Source organism: Lissotriton helveticus, chromosome 2_2 (assembly GCF_964261635.1).
Source record: "Lissotriton helveticus chromosome 2_2, aLisHel1.1, whole genome shotgun sequence".
Classification (NCBI taxonomy): Eukaryota; Metazoa; Chordata; class Amphibia; order Caudata; family Salamandridae; genus Lissotriton; species Lissotriton helveticus.
The window spans coordinates 202,712,320-202,732,520 of NC_136060.1; the positions used below are offsets into that span (position 1 = coordinate 202,712,320).

General features: G+C 43.8%; 1 protein-coding gene across 4 annotated transcripts in view; it reads left to right on the forward strand.

The window, feature by feature from the left end:
- ARAP2 (ArfGAP with RhoGAP domain, ankyrin repeat and PH domain 2) overlaps nucleotides 1-20,201 on the forward strand; it is a 1,514,823-nt gene that overhangs the window by 1,006,055 nt on the left and 488,567 nt on the right. For all 4 annotated transcript variants that reach the window (XR_013608339.1, XR_013608340.1, XM_078678359.1 and 1 more), the window contains exon 18: nucleotides 15,728-15,926. Coding sequence is in view for 2 of the 4 variants with exons in the window: in XM_078678359.1 (XP_078534485.1) it covers nucleotides 15,728-15,926 (199 nt within the window). In the remaining 2 variants the exon portion in view is untranslated. The remainder of the gene's footprint in view (nucleotides 1-15,727; nucleotides 15,927-20,201) is intronic.

The following is a 20,201-nucleotide window of genomic DNA, read 5'->3' on the forward strand; positions in this document are numbered from 1 at the left end:
CGAGTGTTTATAAAAAGTTATTGAAGAACGATAATTCCTTACAAGTGCTCCCAAATCTACCGTCTCAATCTAGACAACGGCGCCTCACTCGTCTGAATTAGTATTGCGCTTTATCATTTATCCAATGCACTGCATGCTGGTTACAGTGTACATTCATCCAATGGTTTTGACTGTAGTCGCGAACTACTCGATCTCCGTTCAAGGGTTCACAGATGATTTTGTTACAGTTATGGGGTGAAGACATCACTCTACATGGTATGTGAACCTCTAAAAATTTAGAGGAAACGTTTAAAACGAGTGTTTATAAAAAGTTATTGAAGAACGATAATTCCTTACAAGTGCTCCCAAATCTACTGTCTCAATCTAGACAACGGCGCCTCACTCGTCTGAATTAGTATTGCGCTTTATCATTTATCCAATGTTATATTAAGGCCAAGGTATTCACATGATTCTATAGGGTCTGATTGGAATTGGTTAACCTTTATCTCTGAGCGGTGAATGCACGCTATACCTCCTCCCACTTTCCTTGGTCTGTCTAACCTGATAATGTTATATTGTGGTGGTACTAGAAGATCCATGGTTGGGGAAGATGATTCATTGAGCCATGTTTCCGTGAGGATGGCCAGGTCGATTTCTTTGTTGAGTATTAGAGCGGCTATGTCGGATGCATGTTTATTAGCCGATCGACAGTTAAGTAGTAGGCACTTCAGTGTTTTCAGTGAGTTGAAGTTGTTTCCGTTTTCAGCTTCGGTTGAATTTATCTGGATGGGTTGTAAGTTGTGGAGGATTGCTTTCCTATCCTTTGTTGAGGCCGTTCTATTAGGGTCAATAGGTACAACTTCGATAATCTCTTCCTTTTTCGAGGCCTGTTGTTCGTAAGATCGAAGTAGGGCATGAGCTTCTTCGTTTGGAATGGGGTTGGTCCTGTTCGGTCGGTTGGGTCGAAGTATTATATTCTGGATGTGTGTGATCTTGGAGTTCGTGTTTATCGTCATCTCCCAGATTTTCTCAATTGTCTGTGAGACTTTTATTGAGTCTTGTGCCATGTTGCTTATTTCTTTTCTAAGCTCCTTCATTTCTTTCTGTGTTCGGGGTAGCTTCTTAAGTGTGATAGATCTGGCAGTTTGCGTTCTGTATTTAGCTCTCCTCCGTGATCGGTCTGTTCTCAATGTCCCATAATTTATCGTTGTATCCTTAATTTGGTTGTGATTCCGGATTCTATTAAGGGAGACATCATTATTTTCTATATTGTTAAGTTTGGGGGGTGTTTTTGTGGGTGAGGATCCGTGGGCCTCTAGTCTCGTATTCGAAGGGTGTAGGGGAAGGTATATATTCTCTACTATGTTCCTTTCGTAGTTCTCGTCATAGGGGGGCTCACTCTGATCTGAGTTGTCCTCTGCCGTTGGAGTGGCCACGCGTGATGGTATCAGCGGTCCTTCTAGGACTGTCAAGTTCTTCTCTTCGTTTCCAATGGTATTATCTACCGTTATCCTTTCATTTTCATTCTCCGGTATTGTCATCACAATTCCAGGTAGATCTCCGGCGTTAGATGTTTGATTGTCAGTTAAATTGACATCTCTACTGACTGGGTAGTTGTTGTCAGGTGTCGTCTCAGGAGGGGTCACGTTTTGTTGGTGACTTGGTCTCACTGTATTTTGCAGGCGATTTGGTCCTACTATGGATTCCTTTAAGGCTTGGAAAGTTATCTCAAATTTCTCAAGTTCTTTGTTAGTTCCTTGTATAAGCACTATTCCCGTTTTGTATATAGTAACGCATACTTCTGTATTACCTCTTTGAGTTATTGAGGTCGTTATTTTCGTGCCATGTGGTATATTTTTTACCGTTTTTATGAACAGTCTTTTTGTAATGATATTACGCCATTTAGCTGTTTTGTCTGTGTGGAATATTAGGTCATTCATCATGATACCTTTAACTCTATCAAAGTATGGGTCCACGAACAACGTGTCCGGGTTTTTTCTCAGAGTTGCATGTTTGAATTTTTTGGCTGCATTTTTTGATAAGGTGGAAGGATATTCTATATGTTTTGCATGAGATCCGGGCGACCCGTGGTATCTGCCCTCCATTTCCGCTTCTCCTTCACGTTGTGGGTCTCCAGCAGCCCTTTGCCTATTTAGGGTTGAGTAGTTCACTGTTGTGACTCACTCCAGACTGAATATTGACTATGGTTATTTCGATGTGTCAATATAATTAACTGTAGTATTTTCAATATGGCAGTGATGATACTTTCAATTCCAATTCGTTATTTCAATATGACAATATAATTGGCTTTAGTTAACTTTAGTTAATTCAATGTGTCAGTGCTGATGCTTCCACTTCCAATACATTTCTTGAGCCTTGTATGTTGTGGTTTCTGGTGACACTGCAGGTTACTTTCTCTGTGTTGTTTGGTGTTTCTTAGTCCTTTTTCAGTTTCTTGTTTTATTGATTGTTTACTTCCTTCTGAGTGGGCAAGGTTTGATGTCTCAGTGTTCTTTGGTGTTACTTTGTTCTTTAGTCCTTTTTCAGTTTCTTGTTTTCAGTTTGTTTACTTCCTTCTGTGTGGGCAGGGTTCGATGTCTCAAGCGGCCGCCATTTTAAGGTCAGGCGCGCCGCTTTGAATGCTCCCGCGTTAGTTTTCTTAGGCACAGTTCTTTCCCTTTGTCCTCCCGTAGTGCCGCTCACCCGCTGGCTCTCTCCGCTTCCTGTCCTCGTTCTTCCTCCGCTCCCGGCTCCCGCTCCTCTCCCGCGTCTCAAGCCGCACCGGCAGTGCTCATTTGTCACCGCTCCTCACCGCCTCGCACCTCAGCCAGCCCCCGGTCCCGGACCTCCGATACCAGTGGCGGTCTGTCGTCGGCGCCAATGACCCTCATCTCCCGACCACCTCCGGGGACATCGAGCAGCTAGGGCGCCATGGACGTTGCCTCCCTCGTGACCACCGCTCCAGCGTGGGGGTCGGTCGGTGCCCCTCTGTCCACTTCCCCTCACGAGTCAACAGGAAGGAAGGAACATGGAAGCGCCGCATTCGGTCCTCCAGGCCGTCGATCCTCCGTCAAGGCAGTCTGGTCGATCTTCCAGGCAGTCGAGTCTCAGCCCTGGTGGTCCGGTCCAGCAGGGGTCAATCGTGGTGGACACTCGTCTCTCCCCACCCGTCAACCCGAGGTATGTTGACGCTTATTTACTTATTCCTTGTGTTGTGGGGGCTTTAAACTAAAAATAGTTATCCTTGACCCAGGAGCTCTCACCGGAGCTCCTATGTAGCGGCCATCTTGGATTGCCCGTAAGATAACCCAACGTGATTACATAATGTTGTATGTAACAATAAACCTGCAGCAATTTTTCCCAATCTTAACACTTGTGTCTGCGTGTTATTTGCGGGATGTTTGTTATATGGGGGCGGGGGGTTCCTGTGGCCCTGAAGTGACTATGCGCCTGCCCGAGGCCACCCGGTGGCCATCAGGAGGGCGGGCCCTTAGTCACGTAGGGCTGCCCCCGATCCCCAGCTAATGGTTCCACCCCTCCTCAGGGCAGGTTGCCTGGTGGAGGTGGGCGGAGCTGTGACGCACGTCCGGGGCTGGCAGGGAGAGGGTATATCTCCCCCTCTGGCCGTTGTGGTGGCCTCTTTGCCGCTCCGGACGTTGCGACGAACACGTCGGGACACTCTTTCCCTCCCTACCTCTAACCCTGAGTGTCAGCTATGGGGGGGCTCCTGAGGGAGTTTTAATGTGTTTCCTTTTTCGTTGCAGGCGGAGTTACAGGGCAATCCGGAAACAGAGAGGTGCAACACAGTACTTCAGCGGGCACATAGGGGTGCCAGAGCCTAACCTAGAACCTCATGGGAGGCTAGGAATCCGAGACGGCGCCCCAGTAGTCCTTCGGGCGGTTGTGGGCCTGTGCAACCGGGGGTCGCTTAGATACGCCCCGCAAGGGGCGTGAGTAGTTTATTACCATAATGATCAGCAGCTGGGTGGTTCGCCACTGTGCTGATTGGCTCATCAGGCGGGCAGGTGGCGAGAATGCGGCCTGCCCTTGGATTGCCCGTAAGATAACCCAACGTGATTACATAATGTTGTATGTAACAATAAACCTGCAGCAATTTTTCCCAATCTTAACACTTGTGTCTGCGTGTTATTTGCGGGATGTTTGTTATATGGGGGCGGGGGGTTCCTGTGGCCCTGAAGTGACTATGGGATTCACTGCTCGCGAGTCAGAAACTCGTCCCCTGCGCCACATCCTCTCCACTCCCATGTTATTCATCAGGGAACTCTTTCCTTCCCTCAAACGATGATTGTTAAAACAGCTCTTTATTTACTACATAGGCAAAACCGATGCATTAACAATGCTTCTTTTACTTGAGGCCCGGCAACCCTCTTCAAGCAGAATCACAGTTGCAGATAATCTTGAATGTTCATAGTTTAATCAACATGTCAGCCAAATTATCTATCTCTTTGGTATGTACAGATCCGCACTACCATTACCTTAAATTTGTACGAATTTCCTTCCAATTTTATAGTATGACAAGACGGCTCAAGTGCCTCTTACACCTTAGGCAGATTGTTTTACGGACAGACTAGGAAGGTAGTTTCATCATTTCGAAGGCACAGGACTGGAGCCACAATAGCCTTAAGGCCGGTAGCCACACAGTTCTCTGAAATATCATGTATAAACATGTTAGAAATGATGGGTGCTAGGGGGCATCCGGTCTCACTCCTTTATTTACTGGAAAGTACGCAGTTGTCTCCCCTTGGGTACCACGTTTCTTTGTATTGTTATTAAATTATAACATGATGATAGCCCCCGTTATTGCTTCTGGCACAAGATTGAAACAGCGACTGGCGCTGACTATGTTATTAATTATTTCAAGAAGTCTTTCATTCTTCGGATACATATATGAAATGCTGGCATTAAATAGACGAAAGCTCCTTCTACCATTTCAAACAAGGCCTAATGCTCGTCTGACAGTCATTTGTTATGCTGTTATCCCCCACATGCATCAAGCATTTTTGTAGTCGCAAACGGTGCGATTCCTTAAAATCGGCCGTTTGCGAATGCAAAAGTGCTTTTTGGGATGCATGAAGCAATTTTAGAATTCGTAACATGTTTGCGAGTTCTAAAATTGCGGGTGCTTTTAAGAAGTCGCAGATGTGCGATTTCTTAAAAGCAATGCATCATTAAATTTAAAACTGTAAATTCGCAATTAGGGTGCCAAATTTACCGAGTGGTTGAACCACTCGGTAAATTTGGAAAAAGTGTTTAAAAAGCTGAAAATGTTTTTTTTTCAACATTCATGTTTCACACACACATGTCCTTAGGACATGTGTGTGTGAAACATGATGCGAAAAATACATTTCAGGGGTGCATGGGGGGGTCCTTTGGACCCCCCCCTGCACCCATGAAATTTTCTAAGTGCCACTCGCAATTTGCATTGACTCCTTTGGGCCTTTTGGCCCATAGGAATCAATGGGAATTGCGAAAATTACCTTAAGAATTCGGTATTTATTTGGGATTCGGTAAAAATTGCAATTTTTACCGAATCACAAATGAATACCGAAAATAATGATGCATAGCATTTTGCACTTCTTAATTTGCGATTCCTTATTTTTCGCAAATTAAGAAGTGCAAAATGTCACAATGATGCATGTGGGGGTTAGGCCACTGTAACCCCGAGGACAGACTCTTACCAAACAATGTACTCGCCCCATTGAAGAGGAGCATTAGCTTTGAGTTATTTGGGACCGCACAGTATTCGGTCAGTAATGGTTGATTGCCGAGAGTAAAGAATACACCCAGATTAGACAATATTATTTATTAGCAGGGACTTCTCATAAGGCAGAACTTTATACAAACATACTCTACTGGGACTAAGGGCCATATGTATCATCAACCTGATTTGCAATTCTGAAATAGCGATTTTTTAGAAATCGCTATTTCAGAATCGCAAATTGGGATGTATGCACAAATTCGCAATTTTTTTGCGAATTCTTAGTATTCCTTAATTGCGATTAGCAAATTGCTAATCGCAATTAAGGAATACTTTCCCATTCATTTCTATGGGTCAGGAGGCCCATAGGAATGAATGGGAAGTTATTCTCAATTTGCGATTCGCAATTTGAGAGTCGCAAATTGAGAATCATTTCAAGGGTGCAGGGGTGTCCAAAGGACACCCTGTTGGACCCCTGAAATAAGCATGGGTGCACATGTGGCGCACATACATGACCTAAGGGCATGTATGTGCGTCACATGGCACTTTGAAAAATGCCAAAATCTGCATTTTTCAAGGAATTCGCAAATTACCACCAACTTGAAGTTGGTGGTAATTTGCGATTCCTCAAGGACAATTTGCATTTTTTTTTTTGCTTCATACATTGCATTTAAGGAATCGCAAAATTTGCAATTCCTTAAATGCAATTGCAAAATAAGGAATCGCAAATTTTTCGATTCCTTGTTTTGCTCCAGATTTTCCTTAATACATACCATTTTGCAAATTTGCATTCGGAAACGCGAATTTGCTTGATACATATGGCCCAAAATCCTTTCCTGTCATCTTTCCTTCATTCTGTGCTTTCACCATTTCCTTAACCATGAACAAAGGCGGTTTCTCATTGGGTGTAGGCGGGAGCGAGCTAACCATGGTCTAATCTTCTGATTTAATAATATTTCCATAACTGTTAAAAATATGAGGCACACACTCATCATAACCAATGTGACATTAGGGAATGAATTTACAGTGTCTCAGACCTCTGCCCATTAACACCCCAAATTATATCCCATTTTAGGTAGTTACTGGTTCCTGCACTCATTTGTAATCACAAGCATGATTGGTGGATAACTTTACCCCACACTATATAGGGTATGAATATGTTTCTTGTGATAATTTTCAATCAATCTTGTTGAGCCACTGTGGGCTATATAAGTGTCTTCATTCATTCATTCATCAATCAATTGGTGCTTTATTCGACAATACAAGTCATAAAAGCATACATCAAATACAAAACTACTCATACAAATGCAACTTTCTGTAGAGCGTAATAAAACCAATGCATTACGAAATATCATTAAAATAAATAAAAATGTGTTAAAGAATTAATTGGACAGCTTCATCCTCTATTTACATTCAGAACACAAGACAGATACGAGTCAATAAAAACAAGTTATTTTGCAGTCCAAGGGGCATATGTACCGGTACGAGGGAGATCACCATGCATGCATTCACAATAAATAGGCGTTGACAGCTGGTGTCATAACTGCTTGAGCAGTTCAAAAGATGTCAGTGTGATCTAGCAGCCCATGTTATTGCCTTTGAGTGTAGGACTCACATGTTACACTGAAACTTAGCAAAAGCACATACAAATGCCTGATTCCGGTCTGATCTGAGTATCCTGAGGACAGTTTGCCTACTGCGAGTCCCCATCAGCCTGCATATGGTTTTAATCCATGAACGGCGAATACCATCCTATCCCGAGCAGGCAAAGAAAATGTGACCAACAGATTCTGGGGCAGCATTACATACTGGACAAATGCCTTCTTTATCAGGGGCCCATCTTGGAGTAAAAGCTTTTAGAGGCAATGTGTCTATTGTAAATTGGAAATATAATTTCCATTCTAGAGGTACAGTAATTAGATCCCAGTACCGTTCCAGATAAAATGCGGATTTAAAATCATAAATGCCTCCAATTAGCGAGTGACCAATGCTCGATCTAACTGCGTTTTCGCCTGCCCACTGCCACTAATGGGCTTTCAACAGACTGGATTGAGCCAGTAGTCCCCAAGACCAATGGCTACAAACAACTTGTGAGCCTGTCTCAGCCATAGTATTTTACACATCTTGTCTGCAGTCATCACGTCCCTTAATGCGTCACCATAATATGCCAGCTCAGGCTGAAACCACAGCCTAATCCAAAATAACAAAGGCTACAATTTGGCTCTGTCTGCCAATGGTCATTGAGCCATGTCCAAGGGGGGTACTTTGTGGTTAATTGGCCAAATTCCTTAAAAAGCGATTTTCAGATCTACTCAGCAAGGAAAGAGCAGAGAAACCTCATAGCTCTGAGCCACAAAAACAGGCACCAATAGCATTAGCATCATACATTTGTAAAGTAGGAGCAATGGGTTTCATTAAGGAGCAATTGTACTCTCTGACATTGTACTCTCTGACTATAGCTCCTATTATTTGCTTGTGCTTGAGAGTTAGTAAATCTAGCTGAGGTTTCCATTAAAGGCTCGGGGAGATAGTCACTCACAAATAGCTAAAGATCTTTAAACTATTGAGTGGCTCACCCCCAGCTCAAGTTTCTCTTTGAAAGATCTGAACTTATTAAAAGACATTATCTTTGTCTTCATGCAATTGATTTCCGAACCTCAAAGGGAACAAAATTCCGAAAAACTATGCAAAGCATGTTGCAGACCACTCTGAGTTTTGGAAATCAATAAGGTGTCATCCGCAAAGAGAAGGATCGGTCTTAATACCCACCAGAGATGGAGCATCAACATGTATGGAGGACAGGTAAGATACAACAGTGTTGAGATAAAGCGAAAACAAGTTAGGTACCAGCACGCATTCCTGACGAAAACCCTTTGTGATAGAGAATCGGTCAATCACCTGTCCTTGAGAACCCCAACGGACCTGCGCAAAGTTCCCCTCTTGGAGATAAATGAAGAGTAGCAAAAGTTTATTAGAAAGACCCAGTCTGTTCAAAACTTGCCATAACCGGTCACGCAGGACCAAATCGCAGGTGGACTTAAATTCGAGGAAAGCAATATATAGTGTTCCTCCGCTGACCATCACTACTTTCCAATAAACTAAAAGAAATGGAAGATTTGATAAATTGTAGAGCCCTTCTTCCAGAAACCCACCTGAAAAGGAGAAATAAAATCATTTTCCTTGAAGTTTCAGTTTTGCTTAAATTCAATTAGGTAAAAATCTTCTGTATACATTGATCAAACTAATCGGCCTGTAATTCGGAGGGACAGATCTGTCCTCTTTTTTTGTATCTTGGGATTATTTCTGCTCTCTTCCATGAATCTGGGATCGGGGTGCCACATGGGATTGGGTTTGCCAACAAGAGTATGCATTATGCCCATATATCAATTTCAAACAAAAAAATCTCCACTGGTTTGCCATCCAAACCAGGGGCTCTACCTCTGGTTATAGCACTAAGGGTTGCCATTGCATCACTTACGGTAAAAAATGGGTCATTTATATCGATAATATCTTCATTTGCCTCTATCCTCCTTTAAAAACTCAAATCATTCGGTAATGCAGAGTCAGAGTAGAGACTAGAAAAATGCTTAATCCATGATTGCAGGGCTACATTGATATGCAAGGGATCCACAGGTACATCCCTCCCTCGCTTAACAAGAGAATCCTTGTGAGAGCAGGCCTGTTTAAGGTCCTACCATCTAGAGTCACCACAAGCCTTCTTAGCGAGAAGCTGAGCTCTTCTGTATCTCTTCCTGGCCAAGCAAATTCCTCTCAAATTCTTAACTCTTATTGCCCGTCTGAGATCTCTGCGAAGACGTCTGCATTCTCTGTCAAACCACTTGTGCTCTCTAGGGAATTTCCTTCCATAATTTGTACAAGGAACCAAAAAATAAGACAGTATTTGTTTGAAAAACATGTTATGCAATGCAATCGTGGTCATACCTAACGATGAAGGGGCCAAAAGACTTAATTTGGTCACAGAGTCCTTTAGATTCATACTTATTTTGTCTAAGACCGGTGGGGAATCAACGACCTGGGACCATTTGAGCCATCGCATATCAGTCATTGGTATCAGGTTCCTAGTTGAAGCTGATGACGAACAGTCAGTTCTTAAATTGGGGCAAAGAGAATTTAAGGAATGACACAATGGAATATGATTGCTCTCAATGCTATTTATAATAGACATATCAATGAGAGATGACCAAAGATGGCGGTCTAGAAGGATATAATCAATACGACTAGAATGGAGTGCGTAGTTATATGTGCCAGCACAAAAACCATCAGAAAGGGTTCTGCCATTAGAAGCTCTCGAGCCGAAACTTAACGTTAATGCTTTCAGTTGTAAAGCAGTCTCCATCCTCGTCAATACTGTGGAAAGATAGAGCTTTGGTACACCCCATACCCCATCTTACAGCACTAGAGTCATCATTATTGAAGGGATCAACCGTGGTATTTAAATCACCCCCTAGAATCAAACCGGGATTAGGAGTACTGGCTGACAGGAGTTCCTCCAGAGCTGTGATTAAGCCTGGGCAGAATTAGCACTGTTTTACTCCGCGGAACTCCGAAAAGTGCCGGAAAAACTCTGCCCCGCTCTGTGCAGTTCTGCCAGCAGCAGAGTCTGTTGAGTCGTGCTGCTCACACTCGTTTTAAAAATCAGCGCAAACGGCACAACGTATTGCGCCAGAGGATGCAGCTGCTTTCTACCGGCTCGAGTAAACATTCTACTCGAGCAGCAGCTTCCTCAACACGAATGGCATATTTCTCAATGAAAGCAGTCACAACATGCCTCGACCACCTCAATGAGAAATCTTGCCAGGAGGAGGTCTAGAGCGTGATTTTTTCTCGCAAGTGCTTGCCAACTTACCGATGACGAGCCGTTCGAGAGAAAAAATTCAGCTCCACATCACTTTCCTGAGTTTGTCTGAACTCCACACTCCGCACGGAGTGGGAAAAACTCCATGAACTCCACCAGAGGAGTGAAATTCTTCGCCCACCCCTAGCTGTGATAGTATCAGTTCTTAGGCCTTCCCTAACACCTCTCGCATATATATGAAATACACCAATATCAATGGGCCTAGAGAGCTAGTCAGCCAGTCCATTGATAGCAGGAATTAAATAATTCAAGTAACCAAGTTTGAGACCAGGTTCCACACTCAAGGTTTCTTGGAACAAACAAATGTCATACTGCTCAATACAAAAGTTCCAATCAGGAAGAATGATTTTAGATTTCGAGCCAGTGACATTCCAAGATAAGAAAAAAAGCCCATTATTAACCCTGGAAGGTTTTGTTTGGATACTTTGGTCAACTGGGACCTGTTTGACTTTATGAAGAACTGTGCGAAAAGGTGAACAAACTACCTTCTGACCATCAGCATCTGGGGTGATCATATAATGGTCACCAGGTCTTGAAGGCAAAGAGCGTGGTGTAGGATACATTTCAGATACCTGACAAGATTTATTTAAACATGGGCCAGTAACTGCATTTCTGAGTGCTATAGAGGTAGCTCCCTATCTAGCTGGATCTGAGTAAGTTTGTGGGGTAGCCAAGTGGTCAACATCATTTCCACCTAGAATACTAATGGATGGCTGTCAATTCACCATCCTGAGTGGAGAGTTAAACCGTAAACAATTAAAAAATCTACCTATGTTACTTAGGTCGGGAAGAGGGATAGGATGGCACCTATCAGGAACCATTTGCAATAAATGGTTTCAAATACTTGGATTGAATTTTAGTCTGTGTTAGGGGTTCAAGTCCAGATGTCCAGAGCTACTAGATTGTCAACCAAGAATTTAGAGTCAATTCGAGATAATCAAATAGACAATGAGATACAGTAATCTGTTTTACACTAATAATGTCATGAACAATTGATTGGCAGCCCCTTACATGACAAATCCAATGTATTGCCTTATTGTTTAGGGATTCTTCCCCTTCATAGGTGGACTTTTGCAGTAGTTCAGGTACAATAATCATAAAGATGAAAGCACAATTTATGGCCCTTCTAACAGGTAGCCCTTTAATAAAAGACAGTGGGTGTTGTGAAAAATCAGGACGATCTATTAGACATCCTGGGGTCTGTATCTGTGAAGTTTACTAGTTTTAACAGAATAGGGTTCCATCTACCTACATAGGACTCAGGCTTGGTCAGGAATAGATGAAGAGATAGGGAAAGAGGTATAACACACCACAGAGGCAGGAGCCACCACCTGATTAGAAGAATTAATCAAAGGTAGTGTGCTGATTTTCGGACCTCCAGTTTCTATGGTTACTACATTTGCATATTCTAATGACTCAATCAGCAAGCAAACCAACGATTTTAAAAGTGAAACCTCCACTTCATTTTTTAGTTTCGTCGTTAAGGTGGTAAAATGGACATGATCTAGTTGGGGGGATAGAGGAACTTTAGTTGACCTAAGTATATCTCCGCATTTATTGGCAGCATATTGATCACTTAGAGCTTCAGATAAAACAGCAAACTGATTGTTACATATTAACGGATCCTCATTTGAAGCTTGTGATGGTGTATCAGGAGCAAGGTCAGTCATAACGGACAGTGATAGAGGAAATTCCTCCCCATTTGGAGAGGCTGACTGTGCCTTTTTGTTTTGTATATTAAACATCCGGAGTATTTGTTTCCCCCTTTGGCTAATCACACCCTTGGAGGGTGAGACCTAATCGCTGAGGAGCTTGTGTCAGTCGGTGCCGATGTTAGAATAACTTCACAATTGCCCAGTAAGGTGTTGATTCTATCTAGCACATGATAGGTGATTACAGTGTGCTTCGTTTTCTTTACTTTCTTAAGCCCCTACCCAAAGCTCCCCCGCTGCTTTTTTCCCCATCACATACAAAATTAGGACACAATAATAGGCCTAAAATGTAACGCCTTCACAGGATTTCCTTGTCAAAGAACAAGAACGAGACAGGAAATCACTTACCAGGATATGTGGATTAGGCCATCTCAGTGTAACAATACAAGAAAAAGGCCCAATATTAAAAGATCTGAAATGGAACAAATCAGTACCTTAAAAATGCCAAGAACACAAATGAAAGGGGGTTGGCCCAGCCTCCTCCAGGCTCCTCTGGGCACGGAGGGGTCAGCCCTTGGCCCGGTTGCCGCACGTGTCCCTCGCAGTGGGAGTGCTGCTTTGCTTATGAAGCATTGGTGGGCAGATTAGACAGCAGGTGGTTGTGGGATTTGCGATTTCTCCCCAGTGGCAGTGGCAAAGCACGCTGCGGCTCACCGAGCCGAAGTCGAGGTACCCCTGTGGTGGGTGAGGTGAGCATTGAAGAGTTGGCCCTCCATTGGCAACGAAAGTCAAGGTGTTCTCCCCCAGCACAGACTTGTTTGGAAGGGTTTTCTGCTCTTCTTTCCTTGTGTTTTGAGCACATCACCTGCTGTTTGGAAGTATATGAAATGTAACTTTTGAGTATTGTATTTTAGTTTGCATTATATGGTTTTCTACTCTGATCTGATGAAATCAGTAATGACAAAACACATGTTGGCTAGAATTAATGAAAAATAAAAGAAGATTCTATTTTCAGTGATTGCTACTTTGATCTTTTGGTTGACTGGAAGAGACCAGTGCTTGGGGGACCACTGTTGAATTATTTAGAAGTTTTCCCGCTAAGGAGTGATTGGTAGCAAGTCCTCCCCTTGGACGCACTAGGACTCAAAGGCTATAATGAATTGATTACATGGGTAATGTGCACCCTTCTTTCTCCTTTCTGGCTGTCGTCAGTGTAGGAAACAGGCTCTTTATAAGGTATAACAAAAATAGGTATACCTTGCAAAGAGTCCAGGTATTCCCTTACCAGTGGACAGGGGAATACTGTTGTAACCCCAAGGTGCTTTTCTAGGGGGTAGTGTGATTGAGCATCCTTCGACTTATCAGAAAGGAGTGTTAGACATCTGTAAATACATACAATAGTCAATAAGCGATGCATACAGCTCAGTAAGGAGACCCATACCAATTTATACAAATAACACGTATTGTTATAGATGTTTAGGCACCAGAATCAATACGATCAGATTGTATGTTTTTCAAGAGGGATTACTTTTGCATTTAAAAAGTGCAATTTTCAGAAGCTGCAATGTTGTCCTATGGGATGAAAAACAAGTGTGGCATTCATGTACAGTACAGCGACTTACACTATAAATTTCCAGGACTTAAGGTGAGTATGGGGGCAACGTCAAAGGCAGCACCCAAACTTCACCTAAGGTGGCACTGAGGCAGTCGGAATGCAGAGGCAGTCGGATTGCAGAGGTGCTTTTCACCATCGGGTGCCCAATGTTATCCTATGCGGATCAGTCTGATCAAAAACAGGCTGCCGGCTTGGACTGGGAGGCCATTCGGTCAGAACCACAAGGGGTGCTCAGGTCTCATGAGGCTTGGGGACATGGGGACACCGTTGATCCTCCACTCTGAGGGCGGCGGGTGCAAATGTGTCTTCAGGCTTTGGAAATTCGACACCAGGAGCACTAGGGGTAAAGGGGGACTGTAAACAGAGGCTGCAGGTGGTGGTGGGAAGTCTACCTTGAGCTTTGCCTCTGGAGGGTCAGGAACCATACTGGCATAGTTGGCCCACTTCAGCTCAGGCTAAGTGGCACAGGTGCTTTCTTATGTCGGGTTTTGGCGGTCTGGAGTCCTCTCAGGTCCCTTTGTGTGCATGCAGGAATCAGGGAAGCCGCTCTGCTGCTCCACCAGAGTTCCTGAGTCTTGGCAGAGGCACTGTCAGTCCTCCCAAGCTTTTGGAGGCACAGCAGCTTGAAGGATGAGTTGACTTTGACACAATCATCAGGAACAGCAGACAGGCCTTCAAGGTTTGTGCCCAGTCAGTTGCTTCCTTCACAATTCTTGTTTTATGCAGCTCTTCTGTCCTTATTCTTTTGGTCAGGAGGATCTGATTCTCTGGTGCCAGGGTTCACCAACATACTGAATTTAGAGGCATTAGGGGAGTGTAGGTTAGTAGTCAATGGGCTACCCACCCTTGTGTAGACAATTACGAAAGACAGGCAGTCATCCAGTACCAGGGGCTGATAGGTTTTCAGGTGAAACCCCTAGGGGGCCCTTTGGGTGCATGCATTACTAAATCCGACACTGGCATTGGTGTGGATTTATTAATACGAGAAGCCATCATATAGCTGGGGAACTAGTTTTCTCCAGTGTATTGGTTTCGTGAGGGGTTCTTTTGGGTGGCAAAGTTCGTGCTGCAGCCCTTGGGGACCCTCTTAAGTGCCTTTGGCCCAAGGTACCAAGAGAACCATTTACTAGGGCCATATAGAGGGTACTAAAGGTATTGTCTATTGGGGAAAACAATTTCACAGTTTTGGATGGAGTTCTGGCACGGGGGACCTGGTTAGCAGTAACTCAGTGCACGTCCAGTCGAAATCACATTAAATAACAGGCAAAGAGAGGTGGGTGACCATGTCAAAAAGGGCTCTTTCCTACAGTCAGTGATCACATAATTTTTTATTGTTGTCCCTAATCTTCCTGATTTTACCTGTAATACTGATCACCTCCATTCATTTTATCTTTCCCAGTTGACGGTCCTTATCAAATCACCCCCCAACCGATTCATTTTTCCCATTACATATGGTTTTGGCTAATCCTTCTGTCGCGGAAATTATAACTTTCTTAAAGGTAAGCAGTGCACCTGGTCATTAAGTCTTTATCTGCAGGCTGGTTCTAAGTCTTCCCAAACATATATTGCTTTATCAATACTTTTGGGTACATAAGAACAATATCTCCCTAGTCCCGTCTAACTATTTGTAAACTGACAAAGTTGCAGAGTTTTGAACATCATGCAACTTGGAAGGTTGAATCAGCCCCTTTAAAAGGATAAATAAAGTCTATTTTCATGCATTGCAGCCTGAGCACTTTAAAAATTCAAGTTAGTCACTGTAGGTTTCATTTTGCATGGATTTAATGTTCTCCTCATGTATGCCTTTCATAAATTATCATGCTATTAAAATTCTGGTTTCGTTAAATCGTTTTGCCTACATTAATTACTTTATTTGTTTGTTGCAGCATTTTGTCCCGTCTGTGGCAGTGCACTTCATAGATCGAGATTATGATGTGATTGGTCAGATGTTCTACAAAGACTGCCATAGCCTTGATCAATGGAAAAAGTGCTGGTTTGCCCTAGAGAAATCATGTTTGCACTATTGTCCGCCAGAGGACAGCACCAAAGGTGACACAGTACATCTACGGAGGCTTCAAGAACTTAGTAAGAATCATATTTACCAGTTATCTTACTTGATATCGAAGTGGAAACTACTTCCTATCTTGTGAATCCAGCTGAAGTACTTTAATTGTTTTGCACACCCAATTCTTGGAATTGCTACAATGGGTAATGCATACCTCCCTTAATCATTACCATAGGTTTCATCAGTTGCAGTCTATTTGTATCTAATTAATGACCTATGTATGTTATTTTTCGTGGCTGATCAACCTTCTACTTAATAATATATGTAGCCCAGAATTACTCGACTGTGTGTGTGCGATGAAAGTACAACTTTGTTCCAAATGGAGAGAATATATTGGAGTTTACCACCACGCCTGGGGCCTGAAGCACAAAAGTGCTTGGAATGTATGTACAGTGTGGATTTTATGTGAATGCCAATAATTAATGATCAATTTGCATGTGTATTGTATTTGCAGTCTGCTATCACTAGTGCAGATTGTAGTGCACACAGTATTAAATCTTGTGAATCACAAAGGAAAGGGGCTGCACAGGGTTGCTCTCCACTCTTTGAAGCTCACCGGGGAATGCACCCAATCCTTTATAACACCCATAGGGTCTCAAAGCATTGAATGGCTTTCAGAGGCAGGCAGTAACCAGTTGGAAATTATAATCTACCCATTATGGAAAGCCTCCTCTGTGCTAGTACGAGCTATTGGCTAGAGGGGATCTAGATCTAGAGAGCAGCATCATTTTCCCCAGAATGTAGATTTCAAGCTGCTATAAGTTGCATTATGACCCCTCTCCTCTGTGGTGAGACACTACTACAGTGAATGTGGATACTGAAATATGAGTTCTCTTGCATATCACTGCTGTGGTCAATGAGCTCTTCCCAGGTTCCCACACTGTTAATAATAATGAGAGGCTATTTATGAGGAGCATGCATTTAAATCATGCACCTTACCATGACTATTCCAAGGATCAATATTCTGAAGTGGATGCCAAAAGCATATTGTTGGTACTCTCTGATCATCTTTCATGTTAGTCATTTAGCATGTAATACATCAGCAGTGCTTAATTTGAGCCGGCGATTTACAGTGCTCAGCACCAGCACCTAATTTTAAACACAGGCACTTTTACAATCCAACACACAATAATGTTGTCTGATTAATTTTGAGACCACAACAGTTTTTACTAATTCAGGACACATTAAAAATGGCTATTACCTGCCGCCCAAGCCATTCTTATAGCTTTGTTTAGCCTGGAACAGGATGAATTGTGACTCTTGCGGAGTGGGATGATTAGTAATTGTGGTACTGTTATTGGCAGCTCTGGCAAGGGACATCGAGGGTGCGGACTTCATTGGGCTCCTGAGACAGGCCCTGGCACTTAAATGTGTTTACAAAGTGAGCTATGTAACCAAGCTCATGCATGAAGCAAGGATTGCCTCCTATATTGGTGGATTGGAATCTTTTGATTACATGCCAACTCAATGCAACATTAATTTGTAAATTTTTTTTGCAGCTATTAGTTCTAGTGAAAAGTTTATGAAACATGTAGGCCCCATATGTTAAAGCCGACGTATTCTTTGTTTTGTCCATATTCGGGTTGAAGGACTGGGTCCAATCTGCAACAACATGCTTGTACGTTTTTCCCATGAGCTTCAGCGTTTGTTTTCAAATTTCAGGAATGCTCATAGGATTACTTGATTACAGCTAACAAGCTGTAGTTGTTACAGTACATCCTAAATACGAGTCAAAAAATCAATTTCCCATAGGAAACTTCGTGCAAGGCAACAGAGAAACTACTGAACGGAATTACCCCGAATTTGGCAATAAGGTGGTGCTTGGATCAGGAAGCGCCCTTTTTTTAAATGGTGTAAATCCGATCAGTAGTTGTTGAGAAATTAGAAAAATAAATGTTTCGATATCTGGGTGGAGACTAAGTCCTGTGCACGAGCTTCACTGTGATTGGCTGCCAACACTCCAAACCAGAAAGTTTTGGCAGCCATCTTGTGGCTCGGTAGAAGTGAGTCACTAGAAAACAGAGAAACAAAGGTATAAAACAAGAGAAGAGTGCAGGGTAGAAACACCCTGACCCCGAAGGCCTGCTCAGGGGGTCCCAGAAGGAACCCAGGGCCCAAAAAAGCATTTAACAAAAAAAAAAAAGAAGCCGGCGCAATTCACTCTGGGGTCGGGGTTTGCACGTTTTATTTTAATGAGGCCCCCAAGTGGGCTAGGTCCCAGGGGCATTTCTTAAAAAATAATAGTGGGGGCTCGCTGGGGTTGCGGGGGCCTGCTGGGGTCCCTGCAGCCCCGGGGCTTCACTTATGTTGGGAGGGGGGGTTGCGCGGCCCCTCTCCTGGAGCCCTCCATATGCTTATAACGTTTGCGTCGTTTGACGAATCTCTAAGAAAGTTTTCCCAAAAGTTTCTCTTTTTCGATCAGCTCCTATCTTGAAATTTTGGGGGTGATTGGTCAAGGGGGACTGAGAAAAAAGGGGTGTCCCGAAATGTGTTTTCTCAATGCATTTTCCATAGGAAACTTTAGAGAAGGCTACAGGTCAAACTGCTGAACAGAATTACCCTAAATTTGGCAGGGAGAAAGGTTGTGGTTCAGAAGGCGTGCTTTTGTTGAAATGGTGTACATCCGTTCAGTAGTTTTTGAGACAATCTAATTTTACAGATATCGATATTTGAGAATTCTGACATGTGATTGGCTGAGGGGTTACGAGCACGAGCTTTTGGCTCATTGGCTGTGAACGGTTGAAACTAGAAAGTGTTGGCAGACATTTTGTGACTTAGTCAGGTCGCATCTCTCCGTGTAGAAGCCATTGGGTGTGTAGTTTTACCTTTGCGAGGCAACACTGGCATCTGTGTCTGTGTGAGATACCCCTTTCATGCTGCCTCTACCGACATCACCAGGTCGCAGCTATGCTTTTAGATACCAGTCAGTTGGCTCGGAGCTCTGTGAGTCAGTCTCTCAGGCCGACTCTTTACACTACCCAAACACCACTGCACTACCCTAAACCCTAAAACACTACCCCCAGCACGACCCCCTACACTACCCAAACACCACTTCACTACCCTAAACCCTAAAACACTACCCCCAGCACGACCCCTACACTACCCAAACACCACTGCACTAATCTAAAACCTAAAACGCTAACCCAGCACAACCTCCTACGCTACCCAAACACCACTGCGCTACCCTAAACCCTAAAACCCTACTCCCAGCTCGACCCCCTACACTGCACAAACACCATTGGTCTACCCTAAAACCTAAAACACTACCCCCCAGCACGACCCTCTACACTACCCAAACACCACTGCGCTACCCTAAACCCTAAAACACTACCCCCAGCACAACCCCCTACACTACCCAAACACCAGTGCACTACCCTAAAACCTAAAACACTACTCCCAGCACGACTCCCTACACTACACACACACCAATGCACTACCCTAAAACCTAAAACACTACCACCAGCATGACCTCCTACACTACCCAAACACCACTGCACTACCCTAAACCCTAAAACACTACTCTCAGCACCACCTCCTACACTACAGAAACACCACTGCACTACCTTAAACCCTAAAACACTACCCCCAGCACGACCCCCTACCTACACTACACAAGCACCACTGCACTACCCTAAATCCCAAACACTACCCCCAGCACAACTCCCTACACTACCCAAACACCACTGCACTACCCTAAACCCCAAAACACTACCCCCAGCATGACACTATACACTACACAAAAACCACTGCACTACACTAAACCCTAAAACACTACCCCCAGCACAATCCCCTACACTACCCAAACACCACTGCACTACCCTAAAGCCTAAAACACTACCCCCAGCACAACCTCCTACACTACCCTAACACCACTGCACTACCCTAAGCCCTTTAACACTACTCCCAGCCAGATCCCCTACACTACAGAAACACCACTGCACTACCTTAAACCCTAAAACACTACCCCAGCACGACCCCCCTACACTACACAAGCACCACTGCACTGCCCTAAATCCTAAAACACTATGCCCAGCACAACCCCCTACACTACCCAAACAGCACTGCACTACCCTAAACCCTAAAACACTGCCCCCAGCACGACCTCCTACACTACCCAAACACCACTGCGCTACCCTAAATCCTGAAACACTACCCAAGCACAACCCCCTACACTATATAAACTCCACTGCACTACCATAAACCCGAAAACACTACCCCAGCACAAGCCCCTACACTACACAAACACCAATGCACTACCCTAAAACCTAAAACACTACCCCAGCATGACCTCCTAC